The 17761-nt window shown below is 53.2% G+C and overlaps 1 protein-coding gene across 6 annotated transcripts in view; it reads left to right on the top strand.

Moving 5' to 3' along the window:
• The window catches only part of MSI2 (musashi RNA binding protein 2), a 392076-nt gene that overhangs the window by 355301 nt on the left and 19014 nt on the right, over positions 1-17761 (top strand). For 3 of the 6 annotated variants that reach the window (XM_037810397.1, XM_037810394.1, XM_037810393.1), the window contains exons 11-12: positions 8251-8274; positions 9606-9668. In XM_037810397.1, the coding sequence (XP_037666325.1) occupies positions 8251-8274; positions 9606-9668 (87 nt within the window). The remainder of the gene's footprint in view (positions 1-8250; positions 8275-9605; positions 9669-17761) is intronic. The other 3 variants (XM_037810398.1, XM_037810396.1, XM_037810395.1) reach the window with 1 other exon arrangement.

Genomic DNA, 17761 nt, shown 5'->3' with positions numbered 1-17761 from the left:
GCTTTTAACCACCATTAATGTTTGTTTCCTTCTGCCTTGCTGGACCTTGAGTTCCTCATGTTTTCAATGGAGTAGTCATGTCTTCCTTGTGAAGTGGTAGCGGGGATTCATTGAGATGATGCATGAAGCTCCTCGGTCCCTGGAAAGTGCTCAAATGGTAGCTGCTATTAGCATTAGTGTAATTGTTACTTTTCTCATCATCAAGGCTGAGCTGTATTGTATAGGTGAGGAAACTGAGTCACAGAGAAAGCTATTCTGCCATTCACCCTTTAACTAGGGCTCAGTGGTGTGATCCACTGGCCATTGCAATTTTTTAAATATTTCTGAACCGGTTGGTAAATAGTTGCTGCCCCAAATGCCTCCCCCAACCCCCAACACTCTGAGCTCTCCTCTGAGCCCCCCTGCCCACCCCACATCCATCAACCAAAGGGCCAGCCCAGGACAGCAGTGGTCTGTCGTTCAACACGAAACATCCCAGCTCAGGAGACACAAGGCAGGGGAATCTCCACCTTTTGCAGGGGAGGGAACTTGAGATCCACTAATGTTCGTTGACTCACTGGCCGCTGAGGGGGTCTAGGCAGGATCCTGGAGTCTTTGAGCCAGTTCTCAGGGTGCTCAAGACTGGAGTTTTTCCTGTCCTGGTCTGCAGAGGTGGGTGCCCCAGAGCTGCCATTTGGAACTGTGCTGCGGAGAGTTCCGTGAAAAGGGCCCATCTAGAATGAAGCTGGGGGCCCAAGAAGAGCTCAGCACTTAACCGGCTTAGCAGTGGCTCCCTGCAGTGAGGAAGCCACATTTTGACCCTCGCTGGCAATCAGGCATCTGAAGTTGTGGGAACAGGGAGACGTGTAAACAGTGAGCTCTAGAAGGACCAGAAGGCCAGACCAGTGGTTTGTCCTGATGCCTATTGGCAGTTAGTGGAGGGAATCTCGGAAGCAGACGTTACAGTCCTCTGTATGAGGAATGGCAGGGCAGGGGTGGTGGGGGGATAGAGTGGGGGTGGGGTGGTGGAGTTGCAGCACCTTATTACTTCTCTTTAGAGGTCTTTGTTTCCAAGAGACGGGGATGTTTGTTTTGTAAGCAAGTGGGTATCCCTGTTCTATCCAGGACCCACAAACTGCTGGTCCCGGGCAGCGAGGGCTGGCTTCAGAAGGCCTCCCTGTGGTGATACTTGCCCCTGGAATCTTGTTGGGGGGGGGAGAGTGATGCTGAGCAGTGTCCTCCTTGGGCCAGAAGCCGGTGCCAGATCTTTATATTGTGTCATTCATTCCTGCTGCGTGCCTTGGCCAGCACGGCAGAGCCTCACCCCAAGGCCCTGGACGGTCCGGCCAAGGGCAAAGGGGCTGGGACTTTCTTGAGCCCTGGAAGGCAAGGATTTGCCCCCCTGCCACCAGCTCAGTGGGTAATGATGGGAAAGAATTGGAGGGACCTGTGTCTTGGTCACCTGTGTCCCAGTGCCAAGCTCAGTGATTTTTTTTTTAACCAATTTGAATTCAATTGAATTGAATCAAAGTGGTGAGAACTTTAGGGGATTAGGTCAAGATCATGGCCATGGAAATACCTCCATTACTTTTCTTCTTGCCTCCTGGATTTTGGAGAAAATAATTCATTTGAATAGCTTCCCCCTGTACTGTTACCTTCCCTGAGGGTTCAGTCTTCTGATCGCTGCCTCTGTCTTCAAACAGGATCTGGCCCAGCCCTGCCCGGGTCCTTTGAGCTCAGCTTTAAAACCTGAAGTGGACATAGAGGGACCCGGCCCTAATCTAGAGGGTCCCAGGCACAGATCCACACCCCCAGCTCCTTGGCAGAGTGAGCTGCAGCCCCCGTTTCAGCCCATGGCCCAGCTTCTCACTGGCCAGTTTTCTCTCCTTCCCAGGGTTTGTGTGAGCTGGCTCCTGGGACCCCAGTCCTATGGATGAAGCTCCCCATCCCCATCATGGCTAGCAACTGTAAGCTCCACGAGGGCAGGGACTGTGTGTTTTGCTCACTGCCATGATGCCAGTGCTTAGAGCAATGCCTGGCATCTACTAGGTGCTCACTAATTACTACTGAGGGGGTTAAAGGTCAAGAGTGGGGAGTTTCAAGAGCTCTAGTGCAGTTTTCTGCAGAGGTTCTCGGCGAGTGAAGGTCCTGAATCTTGGGGTCCGGTTCTCTATTGGGAGGGATTGAGTGCCTCGGGGACAGAAAGGGCCCTGGAGAGAAGGCTGCTGGGCCAGCGTCCCCAGACAGAGCCTTCTGTTTCTTTCTGCCCAGGAGAGGACCTACTGCTGGGGTTCTTTCCCCAGGTGCACCCTAGAGTCCCCGGAGAGCTTTTGAAGTTCCCGGCTGCACCTCAGAATGATTATATCAGCATCCCTGGGGTAGGGCCCAGGCATCAGTATTTTTTCAGGTTCCCAGGGGATTCCAATGCTCAGCCAAGGTTGAGAGGTTGAGAATGAGGCCGAATGGAGATGGGAGGGTAGGAGGAATTCCTGTGGGTGGTGGGTGGTGGGCTGTGGGGCTGGCGAGGCTTCTGGTGGCTGGAAGGGGCCACTCTCCGAGGTCTGAGCACCCTCCCTGCTTCCTCCCCAGCCGCAGCTCCATGTCCTGAGCTGGGGGACAGGCTAGGGTTTAGACCAAGGCCCATTCCTGAACTGGGAAATCATTCACCAGGAAGATCAGAAGCTGCAAAGTGCCACGTGGCCGGGGAGCAGGGAGGCAACCTCGCCCCACTCCTGGTCCTCAAGGACACAGCAGGTGGAGCACCTCCAAGGCAGAAGGGAACTGCAGCAAAGTGCATGCCTTTTGCTCCTGGCCCTGCCACCTGGCTTCTCTTTTTATGCCCCCACAAACCCTTTCATCCAAATAGAGGCTCTCTGACAGCAAAACTTCACAAAGGTTTTATGTTGGCAATATACCTTCCATTTATCCCCATCAAAATATCTAAAGCGTTAAATACTTTTTAAAAATTAAGATAACTAGCATATGCTGTTATTCGGGTCATCCCTCTGCTTTAGGTGATAGCACCCCTGGGGCTCTTGACCCTCCCTTAGGCAACAAGAAGGTTCCAGAGACCAGACTGGAGAGCTGCTGACCCCTTCCCCCACCTGGCTGGGCTTTAGCATTTGGTCCCCCTGCCTTCCTCTTGGGAGGGACATTTGTCAGGTTCCAAATGACTGTCATTTCCAGGCTGCTACGATGGTGAGGCATTTCCAGCCCACACGCTCCTCGGTGCCCCTCCCCCCAGCAGCCCCCAGCCCTTTCCTTGTCCAGGACGTCTCCGTGGGAATGAAGCAGTCGGTGTCCTTGGGGAATGTGGCACTTGCTCCTGAGAAGGTGTGTGTAAATCACATTCCTATTTTGAATTCCAGGAACTCGGGCTTTCTTCAAATGGATGTACATCAGCTTGCTTCAGGGCAGAATTTTATACTTTAATCGTGTAAATGTGTCCCTTTGATTACTGAGTTTTCCTCCTTTTTAGGCCCTCTGTTCCAATTTGAACCCCTATGCTCACCCACCCCAAAAATGCACCATCCAGGCCTGCCTGGAGGTGGGAAGGGTCCTGGCCAGCTGGAATGGCAGATGGCAGTATTTCCAAACTCTTTTGGAATGCATTTCCTACATTTGGGGTGACAGTGTCCTCTTTTGGTTGCTTATTTTTTAGTGTTGGGATTCAGTAAAGCAAAACTGGGTTTAACCAAGACTGTTTGAGCCATCCATTGGAATGGCTGGGGGTGGGATGGGGCACGCGGGGTATACTGGGGAAGGGTATATAAGCAAGCACAATATAAGGAAAATCGCCTTTCATAATGGACCCTGTGATGCACATTACTAGAGATTCTCTTATAAAGATTCCTCTCAAAATCTCAGCCTGCTGGAGCCATAAAGAACCTTGGAATTCTGTCCTCTTTTTGTGCGAGACACAGAGGGCCCACTGACTCACCCAAGGACACCGAATTCAGTAATGACTGAGCCAGAAACACACCCAAGCAGTCCACTCCTAGTCTGGCAATTTTTCATATCAGGAAAGGGAGGAAAAGATTCATGACACAAAACTGCAGCAGACAAGGACAGGGTGGCAGTGTCCTTTCGGTGTTTACTAGAAACAGAGACCCCACACCCAAGGTTTCTTCCAGATCAGTGGTTCCCTGCCCACACTGTGCGTCTAAATCATATGGGGGGCCTTGGAAAGATAAGGGGGTGCAGGCCCCGCCTGATTCCGTGGGTCTGGTGGGGCCAGGTCTTCTGTATATTGTTTGGGCTGCCCCAGGCAGGACTGAGAAGCGCCACTTGGAATGGAAACATCCACAGTGGGTCTCAGAGGGGTTTGGTCGCAAGAATTAGATTCACAAAAGTATTTCCAGGGGGTCTTTTCCTTCCACTAGGTAGTAGGGTTACCAAACTGTGCAGGCAGACTCTGCAGTTTAACTTGTTTTAAAAAACTTGAATGCCTTTAAGCCATGGGTTCCCAACCTATTACGCAATGGGGTCACCTGGGGAGCCTAAAGGTCTGGACACCCAGGCTGCACCCCAGACCAAATGAGTCAGGATCTTTGTGGGTGGGGCCCAGGCATCAGCATTTTCTAAAGCTGTCCTGGTGATGCCAGTGGACAAACAGGACCGACAACTGTTGTGTTCAAGTGGGGTGCTCCCATTTGCCATGGCCCCAGTACTCGCCCCTGGGTTATTTATGCTCCTGGCCCAGCTGCTGTGGGCATTTGACTTTGCTGTCCGTGGGGGTGGAGGACAGTGGGAGCGAGAGGCTGCTAGACCTACAGGTACAGCCTGTCGGCTGCAGCTCACCCACAGCGTCCACTCCCAGCCCTGGCTCTCCACCGCTGCCCCAAGGTAGCCTGACCATCATCTGCTGAATGTACTCTGGGGCAGATGCTGGGTTAGGTGCTAAGTGGTTATGTGGGACTTGGACCCTGCCCTAGAAGAATTTGTCACCCAGCAAGAGAAATAAGACGTACATATACATATAACTGTGCTTAGGTAAGGCAGAAGCTGGGAAGCACTGCAGAAGCTGGTAAGTGCCATAGAAGCAGTAGAAACTCGGTGTGGTATCAAATAATTCTCAGAGAACCAAAATACCGTTAACTTGTCATTGTCAGTGGAGTATCACAGCTCCAAAACTTCAGAGGAGTGTCCTGTTCGCTGTCAATGGGATGGAAACACCTTTCACTTGGACAAGTCACTAACCCCATGGTTTCATTAGCGTCAACCACAAAGGCACCACTTTCCTGTGACAAAGGGACTTGGGTTTCTCGTGCTTTTACACCAGGGCACAGGCTCATGCGGGGGTTGGGGACAAAGAGACACTGGAGGTCATCTGGCCTGACCTCCTTGCAGTAGAGAGAAGTTACTCAGCGCCCAAGTCACAGAGCGAGTCGGGTCAGCCAGGCCGAGTCCAGGATCCTTCTGTCATCTCACTCAGAAGGCAGAGGAGCCCCAGACTAGGGGTCTGACCCCTGTCAAACAGTGACAGCTCCTGCAAGGAGTGACACTTGCCCATGCCCGAAATTCTACCATCAGTAGGTCACTCTTTTATGCCCAGGTGTTTTAGTTTCCTGGCTGCTAAAACAAAGACCACATAATGGGTTGGCTCACCAACAGGAATTGATTGGCTCACTGTGTCCGAGGCTGGAAGGCTTGCTTCCTTCCAGGGTCCATTTCTTCTGGCTGGCCGGCAGTCTTCGGGGTTTCTTGGCTTTTCCGTCACATGGCAGTGCGCATGGCAGCGTCCTCTCTTCCAGGTTCCACTGATTTCCACTTCTGCCTGCTTCCCGTGGCTTCTCCTTCCGTGTCCAGTTGCCTTTGCTTATAAGGACTTCGGCCATATGGGATGAAGGGCCACCCTTGGTTTGAGCACCTTAACTAAGAGTATCTTCAAAGGTCCTATTTACAAATGGGTTCACCCCCACAGGACCAGGGGTTGGGGCTGAAACATGCCTTTTTGGGGGATATGATGCAATCCCCAACACCAGGCATCTTTTTAAATGTAAGGTTCCCTTCCGGGAGAAACATACTCCATTCCTAATAGCCAGGTTACCAGATGTCCAACCTACAGCTGCGAGGCCCCATCAGCAAAACTTTTTTCTCCTTTCTGCCTGATTTCCTACTAAGACCTGGGAGGTAGGAGGCTCCCTGGTGTCGGGCAGCTCTCTTGGCCTGGTCATTATTGGAGCTGGAAATTCAGCTCCACTAAAATGACATTATGCAATTGGGATGTTCTGGAGGGTTACTGACGACTGTTATCGGTACAGGATTACTGATATGTACCCTGTATGCTGACGGCTGTCTGACCATATGACCCACCATGGAAAGGGTGGGACAGCCATGCATGGGGGTGAGTCCTGTCCTGAAGGAGGGCTGATGGCTGGACAGGCTTGACAGCCTCATGATGACAACAGCTAACACCCATTTAAGCTCACTGCGGCCAGGCATTCTTCTAAGCACTTTGCATATATTAACCAGGCACAGATATGGTAATCCCCTTTACAGATAGGGACATCGAAGCACAGAGAGGTTAAGCAGCTTGCCCAAGGCCACTCAGTAAGTGGCTGAGCCAGGATTTGAACCGAGGCAGGCACTAGAGTTGGGCATGTTGCTGCTGTGCTAAGCTGCCTTGCCAGGAAGAAGCCTGGTTGCCTCCTTTGTGGTCATCTCCCACCCTGGAGTGGACGCCAGGGCAGACCAGGGCACTGATGGACCAGGGAGCTCTGCCCCACCTTTGCTTGGGTCTCAGCCCCTAAGAGAAGCCCCGGGCCCTGCATCTTTGGCCCTGTCAGCCTTTCTGTCCAATTCTCTGCAGTCTGCCCTGGTATTCCTGTCGGGGCAGTTGTCTTCTCTCCTTGGCAACCCAGACTCCTGTTCCTTCAAAAAGAGAATAGAGAGGTTCCCCAAGGATGAAACCAGACTCTGAGAAACCTGCCCCAGGTAACCCCAGCATTCTCTGGGCCGGGAGAGAAATGCTGAAAATGGGACCACCAAGGGAATCTGCTTCTGCTCCCTGCACTCGCAGCCCTTCCAGAGCCAGCCCTGGGAGGGTGTTTTCCACCAGCATGTGAGTGCTGGGGCCCCCTAACCCCCCACCCCTGGCCACCCTGTGAAGGGCCTGGCCTGGGGACAGGCTGCTCCCCTTTTCAGGCCAGAGCTATGATTCTTCTCTGGCTTCTGACAACCTCTGTGCAGTCCCCCTCCCTGCAACACACACACCCTTTCCTGGATCTGTGCTTGTCCATCGCCCTCAAGCCACAAAGGGCCCCGGGCCCTGGAAACTCAGCATCAGGGGCTCTCTGCAGGTCACCTAGAGAACGCGTTTGGGGCGGCCAGTGAGGCTGGACCGCTGAGCAGGACAGAAGGGGGCTGTGGAGAGCTGGAGGAGTGAGAACCTGCATTCGGGGTCTGGATACTGGTGCAGGCTCTGTGTCCCCTCCAGGTTTCCCAGTGCTTCCGAGCATGGGGGAAGAGGCTGGGCAGGGGCCCTGGTGTCTCAGAAAGGGGGTACGACCCTGGGGCTGTTGGCCCGTCCCCTTTGTACGGGGCAGATGGGGGTGGGGAGGAGGGCTTTCATCCTCTGCCTCTCCCCTCACACCTATCAGTCTGACTTACCCTCTGTTTTGATGGTTGAGATTAAATTCCAGCCCTCAGCAGTGTCTGACGCCCAGTCTCCAGCAGGAGCCTTTATCTGAGATTAAGGATAATGGATTTCCTTTCTTGGATGAGATTTTTTTTTTCCTTTTCTCTCAGACTTTTTGTCCAAAATAGGCTCAACTCCACAAAATAGACCTTTTGTTAACGAGTCTTTTTATTGACTAAACTCCCCTCCCCCAGATCTGTGTCCCCACCACCACCTTTCATGCTTCCAAGGAAACCTTCTGTTTCAAATGCATGGTAAGAGAGTACAAAAGAATAACTTGACCTTCCTTCTCTCCCCTGAGCCCCCACCTCCTTCTCCAAACACCCCCTGAGCCCTGCTTCATGCCTGATGGCGGCAGAGACGGTATAACGGGTCGGGACAGTGAGAAGTAACTTGACTTCTTATTTCCATCAGTAATTCCCACCAGCACACACATCTTCAGAAGTCTAGTCTGCCTGGAAGAAATGGGGAGAGGACTTGGTGGTGGGATCTCTTCCTTCGGTGCCCTTGGGGTTCACTGCTGCCCCTCCCGGCACTGAGCAGCGTCCTTCCTGGGAGCCCGGCTCGAGTCCAACCACAGGGACAGTCTGCACGTTTACTTCACCTGGATCTCTTTTTTTCCCCCTCCACAGCCCTATTACCATACTTAAATGCAAGTACGTCTCTTTTCATTGACATTTTAAGTAGCTTAGCCTGACCTTTTTAGAGTAGCTTCTTCCCTCTTGATCTTCTTTCCCCCTAGTAGTTTTCCGTGTAGCTAAGATTGTAGTCTTAGTTTAGTGGGCTTCTAGTTTGCTCTGTTTGGGGTTCCTCTCCTCCCCCCTCCCCTTCTCCCCTTTCTTTTCCTCTGCTCCCTGCTCTTACTGGTGCATGTCTTCCTCGCTCTTGTCCCACAGAAATTCCGTATCTGAAAGGCTCAATGGCTGAAGTTGGGCAGCTCTGTTGGGGATTTCCTTGAGTTTCCACTGGCTTCTGGCACATCATTTAAAACAGGGCTTGGGGTCAGGACTCTGCCTGGGCAGCAGAGGATGTTTGTATGCGTGTGCGAGAGCGTCAGTGTGTGCACGTGCCGGTGGCTGAGACAAGCCCGGGGGACGGGACTCGGCCACCCCTTCCTTCACAAGGACACTCGGCAGCCGCATCTGGTCTCCTGTCCTCCCGACCTTCGTTCCCATTGCTGCCTGCTGCTCTTGTAGACGGCACAGGCTGGGATCAAGAAGGGCTCCTGGGGCTTCTAGGAGCCCTCCACTGCCGGCTTCCCCTGAGAGGGGGACCAGATTGAAATCCCCAACACTGTGCCTTAGCAGGTTGAAAAACTAAGAGAGAGAACGAAGCCCCAGGACTTTCCCCACGTAGATCCTCCCGCGGCCCCACGCTCTCCCTCCAGGGGCTTCACTACACACTCAGCTGGGACCCCCGGAATGCTTCACTCTTGGGCCTGGAGCTGTGAAAGAGCCGTCCCTCGGATGCGGCTGACATGGGGTTTTGACCAAGTCTGGAGTTAGATGGCCACACAAACCTCCAGTACCTTTGGCAACAGCTGGGATGAGCCCGTCTCTTGGCCAAGGTGCCTGTTCTTGTCAGGTGCTCTCTGCCTGCATTGGAGCTGACCACTCAGCCAGGGGTCCCTGCAGGGAGCAACTGCCCGGGCCAGCCGTGCCAGACCCTTCTCCAGACAGCCCCAGGGAATCCTCGGGTGCAGGGCAGGGTCAGCCTGGAGGCTCGGTCCCAGTCCTCAAGGGATAGTTCCTCCTAATGCTCCCGAATTTTGTTTCTGGAGTAACAAGTGTTAGGATCAAGCATACCTAAGGACGCTGTGCCTTCCAGAAGCCTGAGAGCCACTGCTGTGTGTCCCCCCTAAAGGCTGACTTGTGAATTCCCGTCCCCCTCCTGTCTTGTGTGGAGGGTGGGGAGCGTGGCCTGGGTGACGGTCTGTCTGTGGTCCTCTGAAGGGGGCCCCTGACTCCGACTCCTCTCTCCCCTCCAGGCTTCCCAGCAGCGGCTTATGGACCAGTGGCAGCGGCGGCAGTGGCAGCAGCGAGAGGCTCAGGTAGGGAGGTCTTTGGGACAGGCGGCTCCCAGGCATGCCCCAGTGTGTCAGGGGGAAAGGTAAAGGCCCTGTCGGATCTGTGTGTCTGCATCTGCCCAGCACTACTCTGACCGTAGCCCGGGGGCAGGGAGGGGTGGGCCGGGCCCTGCCACCCGGGGCAGCCCCTAGTGGGGGTCAGTGCCACGGGACTGCAAACCAATAAGATCACTTGTTCTCTCATTTTAAGAAGAAAAAAATATTTCCTTTTGACCTTTGGACGCTCCCCTTCCGCTGACACAGTCGCTTCAGGGCACCTGTGTCCTTTCTCTCCTTGGCTTCTAACTGGTGTACAAGGCTTCCCTCCGTGGGGTCTCTGACTGAGCCAGAGGGTTCTAGGTTGTGCGAGGGGAAGCTCAAAGCCTTGGAGCGGCCAGCCCTCTCCCGGGCTCCTCCTGTACCTGGCAGGAGAGTGTTCTGATCTGGCCAAAGAGCCGCAGGGCCCCTAAAGGGCCATACGTGGAGCCAGCACTTTGCCTCCTGTGAACGAAGCCCCGTCACATCCTAGTCTCCTGCTTAACAGAGACCAGATGGGTCCTGGCCTCCAGCTGCCAAGGATGCTGGGGCTTTCTCTCCCATGTGGTTGCCCCCATCCTTCATCTCCAAATCCAACCTTTCAGGCGGTTTGGAGCCTCTCGAGGGCACTGTGGGATCAGACCGGAGTTGGGCCAGGGCACTTCAGTCCCCCCAAATGCCCTCCGCCTTCCTGGGCGCGCAGGGCATCTGCTGTGCACTGACTCCGCCAGGCCAGCCGCCTTCTGCCTCCCTCCCTCACCCTGGCGATGGTTTGCAGCTCTCTCCCCATGCCCCGTGGACAGGGCTCTGGGGAGGGGGAAGATGGTGTTGCTGGTGAGGGGATGGGGAAATGGAACTTGGAAAGCCCAGAGGGCAAATACCAAAAAAACCCAAACCCTTGGTCATGAGAAACCGGCACAGTGAGGCCCATTAGAAAGCGTCCATAAAAATCCGTTCCATGCAAACTGGCACTGCCTCGGAGCTACAAAGGATCCCCTTCCCTGAATTATCCATTGGGTTTTGTTTGGAGGGGGCCAAAGAGTTTTGGGGGGTGGGGGGCAGCTGAGGGGCAGTTTGCCAGGGATCTGGGGAGTGGGCAGACTGGCAGGCAGGTCCAGATAGCTGGGTGCCCTTCCTCAGCTCCCACCTGCCCCAGCCAGTCTCCACAGGCTCTGCCCACCCTGTGGCCAGTGCCCCTTAGCCTCGCGGGGGCCGGGGGCAGCTGCCTCATGTTGTCCTCTTCCGTTTGGTATTTTAAGTGCTGTTTTGGTATCATTATAAATGACCCTTAGTCCTATCTGTGCCTGGGGGGCGGGGGGAGGGAGGGGAGATAAAAAGAAAAATCTTGAGATTTTTGAGTGTTGTTGGTCGTTGTTTTCTCCGTTCAGTTTCTTTCCTTTTATAACTTGGATTATGAAACTAAACTTTAACCCGAAATTAACCCTGCCTCTCTCCCACCCCCGGTTCTCCTTGACTTCATGGCAAGTTTAAAGGGCAGCACGGGGTTCTTTGTGAGTCTGAGAGTGGTGCCCCCCACCCCCCCAGCTCCCAGTCTCTACCCCCTCCCACCCCCACCCCACCCCTCATGGAGCCCCAGAGCCAGGCCAGAGTCCCACCCATTCCCTCTAACTCCTAACCACCAGAGATCAGACACCATCTCCAACCACACATTTTTTTTTCGGGATCAGTGGTGTTTTTATTTGTAGCCAATCTTCATCCAGAGCCAACCACTCCCACAGGCCATTTAGGTCAGCCATGTTCATCGCTGCACTGCTAGTGAACTCTATTCAGGAGTGTCCCCTGACCACCTGCCCACACCAGCCTGGGTTAGTGCCAGGAGTGAGTCCTCAGCACCGAGGTGCCCGCCCTGGGGTGCAGGCTGGGGCAGGAGGCAGTCCCGCAGGCTTTGGGGCAACTCCACCATGCTGCCCGGGGACAGGGGTTTGGGGTGAGCCTAAGGGCGATGGCTAGACTGTGCCCACTGCGGTTAGAACACCCTCTGGGCCAGAAGACAGGGCCCCCCAGCCGCCCTGCCTCCCCCACCTACCGTGGGCCTGGAGTAGGGTTACCAGGGTGGAGAAGGAAGATCTCTGCCTTTCTTTCTTCTAACCCATTTTGGCCCCTTGGGATGATCATCTCCCTCTGGAAAATGTTCTGGACTCCTGAGCCTGGCCAGACGCTGGTTCTCTGCCTGTGGCCCGGCCCCAGTGGCCACAGCTGCCCGGCCTCTGGAAGAGGGTCCACACAGACAGGCTTGGGTTGTGCCTCAGTTCCGCTGCCCCTGCAGGCCCTGGGGGGTTCACTGAAGGCCCATCGCCCAGTTCTGCCTTGACCAGCCTGCAACCCTGCCCCTCCCTTCCCAGTTCCTTCCCAGGGGATGAGGATGCTCCTGCAGCCTCCCGAGCACACTCCAGTACTAACTGCATCCCTTATAGGGAGAAGCACGGGTCAGGGAGAGCGTGTGGAGTACCCACCTTGAGCTTGGTACCGTCCTAAACCTGTTAGGTGATTAAAATAGTAGGAGATGTGGCCTCTGCCCCACCCAGGGGCTCTCAGGCTGAGTGTAGGAATTAGGCATCCTATGGAAAGCCCTTTTTTGTCTTTTCGTTTTTGTCCACCTCCTCCTATTGTTTTGTTTTGTTTTGTTGTGTTTCTTTTCCTACCATCCTTACTTATTAGGGGAGCTTTCTGAGGTAGGAAGCACCTGCTGAAGGCTGTAGGGATGGGAAGCAGCTTGGGTTTTGCTCAGGTTGGCAACTGGTATCTCTCAGGGCTATGGTGTCAGGGTAGGGGGTCCAGGGGGGCCTTGAGCTCTGCACCCACCTCAGCCAACTCCTCCGGGCCGGCTGCCCACCTTTTCCTAATCCACCCAGGACCTGAGGGGAGCAGGGCTCAGGTGACCCCACCAGGGAGGTCCCTACCGACTCCTAGATAACTTCACTATCAGTGGTCACTTTTCTTTTACCTTCACCTGGTAGTTTGAAATGTCATCTTTTCTTGTGCTCAGTCTAGAGTTTGTTTATTTTGCTCGTATTCATTCAGTTCCAACAGCCCCATCATGTCCCACCCAATCCTAAATCCAGTTTGGCCAATGACTTCCCCCACAGGTGAGGGAAGTGGTTTGGATTTTCAGGCTATTTTATTTCCGGGCGACATTATGGGTGGGTCAGTGTATCAATCTCAGAGCTTCTGAGCCCCCTGGAGCCCCCCCGGGCCCCATCTCCAGCCCCCATCTCCAGCCCCAGCCAGGACCCCTTACTGTACTTTATACTTGCCAGCTTTATCCCAATCTAGTGACATGAGCTCCCGATGGTGGTGGTGAGTGTCAGCAGTTATGTTTCTGTTGTCTTTTCTCTTGCTTGGTTGGGGCTGCGGTGAGAGAGTGTCTCTGAGGCACACTTTCCTGCCTCTCTTACACTAGGATCTGCACACCTCCTCTCAAACACTCTTCTGAGCACGCTCAGCGGGAAGGTTTGTCCACACCTATTAATCCTCTCTCAGTGTCCAGCTTCCTGTTAGTACCAGCTGGTTTGCATGTTTTTGCTTGTTCAGATGAAACAGTTCAAGAAACAAACTCATAGTCAACTCTCGAGAAATGTCTTTTTTTTGTAAACTTTCGTTTTCAATTTTTTTTTTTTATTAGTTAAAACTCCAAAACACCTGTTGTCCAGTAAAACATTTCACACCTCCCCTGCCTGTTCTTAGATTGTATGTATCTGTGGGACTGAACTAAATGCATGCACTGTAGTAGATGTACCGGTAGCTGTAGCTGTAGTTGTACAACATGCATTGTTGAGTTGGTATTACAGGGTCTCCGACGGCTCGGCACGGCACGACCGGCTGAAGCATAGCGTGGGGCATGAGGAAGAGAAGGGGCTCCATATTTTCAGTGTTGCCAAGGGGCTTGGATCCATGCTCTCGCCATCAGCCACCACCACCTCCCCTCACACTCCCTGCTCCCCCAGTCCAGAACTGGGTCACCACCCTCAGCTCTAGCCGTCCCAACTGAGGTCTCTGTTGATAGTATCCAGCGTGAAAGAGGATGCAAGGAGTCTTAGAGTTCTTCTTTGTTCTGGTCTTCCTCACATCGTTCTTGAACAGAGCAGATCTTTTCTAATTTCTTATAGCCTGCCAAGCCCCTCCATTCCTCGAGTCCTTTGCCAGCTCACAGCCAGCCCTTCAGGGAAACGGGACCATGCGGCAGCCCAGTCTCTATGGTCAATTCCTTGGGGCCAAGGGGAAGTGAGACATGGCAGGGACAAGGCTTGAGATCCTAAGACCCTCAGTCTACAGACAGGGAATGCATTTGGTCACAGCGAATGTTGGTATTTGTTCTTGTCGTTGGTGAAGGAAAAGGAGGTTTTCAATGAGCTCTCCAAGGAGGGTAGGGTGAGTGACATTCCTGGTATGGGGACATTCCTGGGTTGGAGATTTTTGGCACATCCTCATGGTGGGGTGGGGAGGGAATAAGGTGGGTCTGTAACAACCGCAGAGGAGGCCCCCTGTCCCCCAGGATGACTGCCTCAAAGGTATGTGCCCAGTGGTCTTTGGACAGATGTCTTCCCTATATTTGTGGTGATAAGGGAGCACCAGAGGCCTCTTAGAGCCTTTGGAGATGTCCCTAATCTTGGAAAGTTGATGTCTAGTGAGATGGTACTTGCTGCCTGTGGTCTGCTCTTTAGAGTGGTTGGTGGCTCTGACTCGCCCTAAGGCGGCAGGCTCTGTGAGCTGCTGCAGGAAACAGGTGGGCATGATCTGAGCCGTTTCAGGGTACAAGTTGCCTGTTTTGTGAGATGGAAGCCCAGGAGAAGGTCAGAGAGTTCATAAAGTCCCCAAATGAGCACGAAGGGAGCGAGCAAAATGGTAGCTCGACGGAAAGAAGCTACGGTGCTGCAGAAGCCAGTGGCAGAATCAGGGTGAGCAAGGATTAAATGTGAGCTCCGCCAGTCTGCCACAGACAGAATGAGGGCAGCCAGGCACAGGAAGTGCAGTCTGGAAAGAGCCAGCCTTCCAGCTTGGCTGTCCGGGGGCGAGGGTGTGGGCAGAGGAAAGTGGGGGGAACTGTCAGGTTTTGAGGCTGCTGAAGCTGCAAATTGACCCTAGGCAGGGGGTGGGGGTGGGGGGGTAGAGGAAGGCAGAAATAGAGCAGAAAATCCCCCTCCCACTGGCCTAAATCCTGTTCTGGCTCTGCTAGGAAAATGGCTTTGTTGCCCTGTGGCTGGAATTCCTAAGAAGTCTAGTTCCAGTAGGGTGGAGTGAGCAAAAGCAATATTCATATCAGAGGGATAGAATAAATCCTTTAACTTGAACCAGAAAAGAAAACACTTTGAGGAGAACAGATCTTCAAGAAGCAGTCCTGCCCATTCTACCCCTCTCAAAATAGTTTCCACTCCCACACTGATAGCCTCTGCCTAGATATGTTAGGGGCTGTGGGGTGTGAAAGGTCTTGTCCAGCCGTGGAGGGATCCTGGAGCTGTTTGGGCTGGTTGTGGCCACAGCTTTAGGGTTCCCAGATTTTCCTTTCAACAAGCATTTACTGAGGATTTGCTTTGTACCAGGCACTAAGGAATATAAAAACAGGTAACAAAAACTTCTTACTTCCGATAGCCTGAGAATCTAGTTCTCTCCCCTGAAAGCCCCTATTTCCCACAATACATTGCTTCTGGCCTGACAACGACCACTGTCAGCTGCAACGAAAAGGGAAAATGGATCAATGTGCTGGCCTTCACTTCTAAAATAGCTTTCCTGGGCCTCCATCGGCAGTATCCAGTGTCCAGGGATATAGGAAGGCTGTCTCTACTTCCTTCCCCCCCGCCTTCCTTGTGCTAGCAGCAAGCATCCTTTGAGGCTGTGACCCCAAGCTGGGCCCATCTGTGGGTAGGGTCATGGAGAGACCCTGTAGCTGGGATTAGAGGCTCATCTGCAGCCATGGAATGAGCCAACACCATAGCCCAGAGGGAGAGCGAACCTGTGACCCAGTAGGACCAGCCACTGTCACCAGCCAGACTTTCCCATAGGATCTTTCATGAACACCCATCTCTCAGCCCCCTGCCTTGGGTTTTGGGGATGGGTGCCTTATTTTCCAGTTTGTCATTATTTTTTTCATTTCTGGGAGAGCCTGGACTTTCACTCTAGGAGTCCAGCATGGATTTCAGTAACCCCAGTGAATTTATAATAATGTGCAAAGCCACCCACCACTGACCTCAGCAGCTTCATTCATTTTCCAAGGGCTTTCAAGACCAACCCTGTTGAGGATAAAATACATCAGCTCTAATCAATAATTTTATAATAGAAATACCATGCACTTGATAAATCAGCTCTAGTGCAATTAGTGACTAGCCTTGAAGCCCAGACTTAAGAATGAGTTAATCCTAAAGCGAATGGAGTGGAGGAATGTTAACGGTCTTTCAAATCAGTGGAATGATTTTCAGTGGGTGACACATCCCTGCCCGCCCCCTGAGCTGGGTGGCCCTCCCTCTTGTGCCGGCTCGGGAACCCAGGCCCAGACATCTGAAGGGGATGTGGAAAGCATGGTGGTGCCCTTCGTAGCCCCATAGGAACATGCAGACCACAAGAGAAAGGGACTGGGTAGGGGCCCTGCAGGGTCCAGGAAGTCCCCCAAAGCTTGTGAAACCCCTATGTTGATGAGAATCATCAAAGGAGGATGTTTGGGTGCATGACGATTCCTTATATTTCTGCAGAACTTTGAAATTTCAAACACTGTCATCTAGATGACCACAGCAACCCCATGAAGCAGGCAGGAAGGCAGATGATTTGGGCCTGTTTGTTGTTGTTTTATGAGAAGGCTGGGCTTCAGAAAGGTTCTGGGACTTACTCAAAGTCACACAGCTGGTTCCTTGGAGATCGGGGCTCTGGTCAAGGGTGAAGGGCCCTGGACTCAAACCCAGGTTTTTGACCTCTTTAAAGTAGCCCTGGGGGGAGCCGTTTTCACTCATGAAGGACCCAACTACTGCCCAGCACCCAGCACAAGCAGCAGTGAAGGATGTGCTGGGAGAGCCCAGGCAACCTCAAGTTCTAGCTCGGAATGGACCAAGGACTCGGGACCCAGCCCCGGATCACACAACCTCACCTTTCAGATGCGGATGTCAGAACTGGGTCCAGGGCCTATCTGCCATGGAGTTTTAATTCAGCAGGTACTTGTTAAGCATGTAACAACCAATTATAATTATAGGTGGCAGGCATTATCCTAGGTCTTCGAATCAGGGTGCTTTGGGTTTTGTATGAGAAAACCCAACTCACTGTGGCTTAACTATTGGAGAGGATGTATTAGTTCACATACTGAAAGCTCCACAGAAGAGTGGGCTGCATGTGTGCTTTGCTCAGGGCTCTTTTTCTGCACTTATCTCAACTCTGTCCCCCTTCTCGTTTCAATACTGTGTTTGTATTTTGGGTTTCTTTATGGTGGCAAGAGGGCTGCCACGGTTTTCAGCTTTGTACCATCCTGGCCAGAAGAGGAGGTCATATTGTCCAGTATTCTAGCAAAAGTGCAGAGCTTTATGCTGCTTGGCTAAAGAACCCATCACTGAGAGTGGGGTCCACCCCCCTCTAAATCGAATGGCTTTTACAAAGTGGAGGAAACCCAAAGGAAAATCTGGGGCCTGATAAGAGGGAGGAAGAGGGAATGGATGCTGTATAGACAACCCCATGAATGTCCACCACAGCCCTGGAAGCTCATGGATGAATACCGAGCACGATCCGTGCCTTATGAGGACCTCCCAGCCTAGTGCGGAGACCAACAGGTGATTTCAATTTGGCATAGCCATGGAGCTCAGTGAGGACAGAAACATCTAAAGAAGTTCAGCCTGGCAGCAGCCCCACAGAGCACAGCCTGACCCTTAATCCTGAGTCTTGGAGCTGGGTTTGTGACCTGGAGCCAGGGGAAGGGAGCCAGGCAGCCAGAAGGCAGACACTGGAGGGCATTCCAGCCAGGGTCCTCCACCTCCTCCCACTCAGGGTCTTAGTTTCCCTTGACTCCCTTGGTTCTGCTTGGGGCTGCTGGGTCCCATCCTGTACCCTCATGG

The sequence above is a fragment of the Choloepus didactylus genome, chromosome 18 (genome assembly GCF_015220235.1).
Source record: "Choloepus didactylus isolate mChoDid1 chromosome 18, mChoDid1.pri, whole genome shotgun sequence".
Classification (NCBI taxonomy): Eukaryota; Metazoa; Chordata; class Mammalia; order Pilosa; family Megalonychidae; genus Choloepus; species Choloepus didactylus.
Note: the sequence above shows the minus strand (reverse complement) of the source record. Positions and strands in the feature narration are given on the sequence as shown.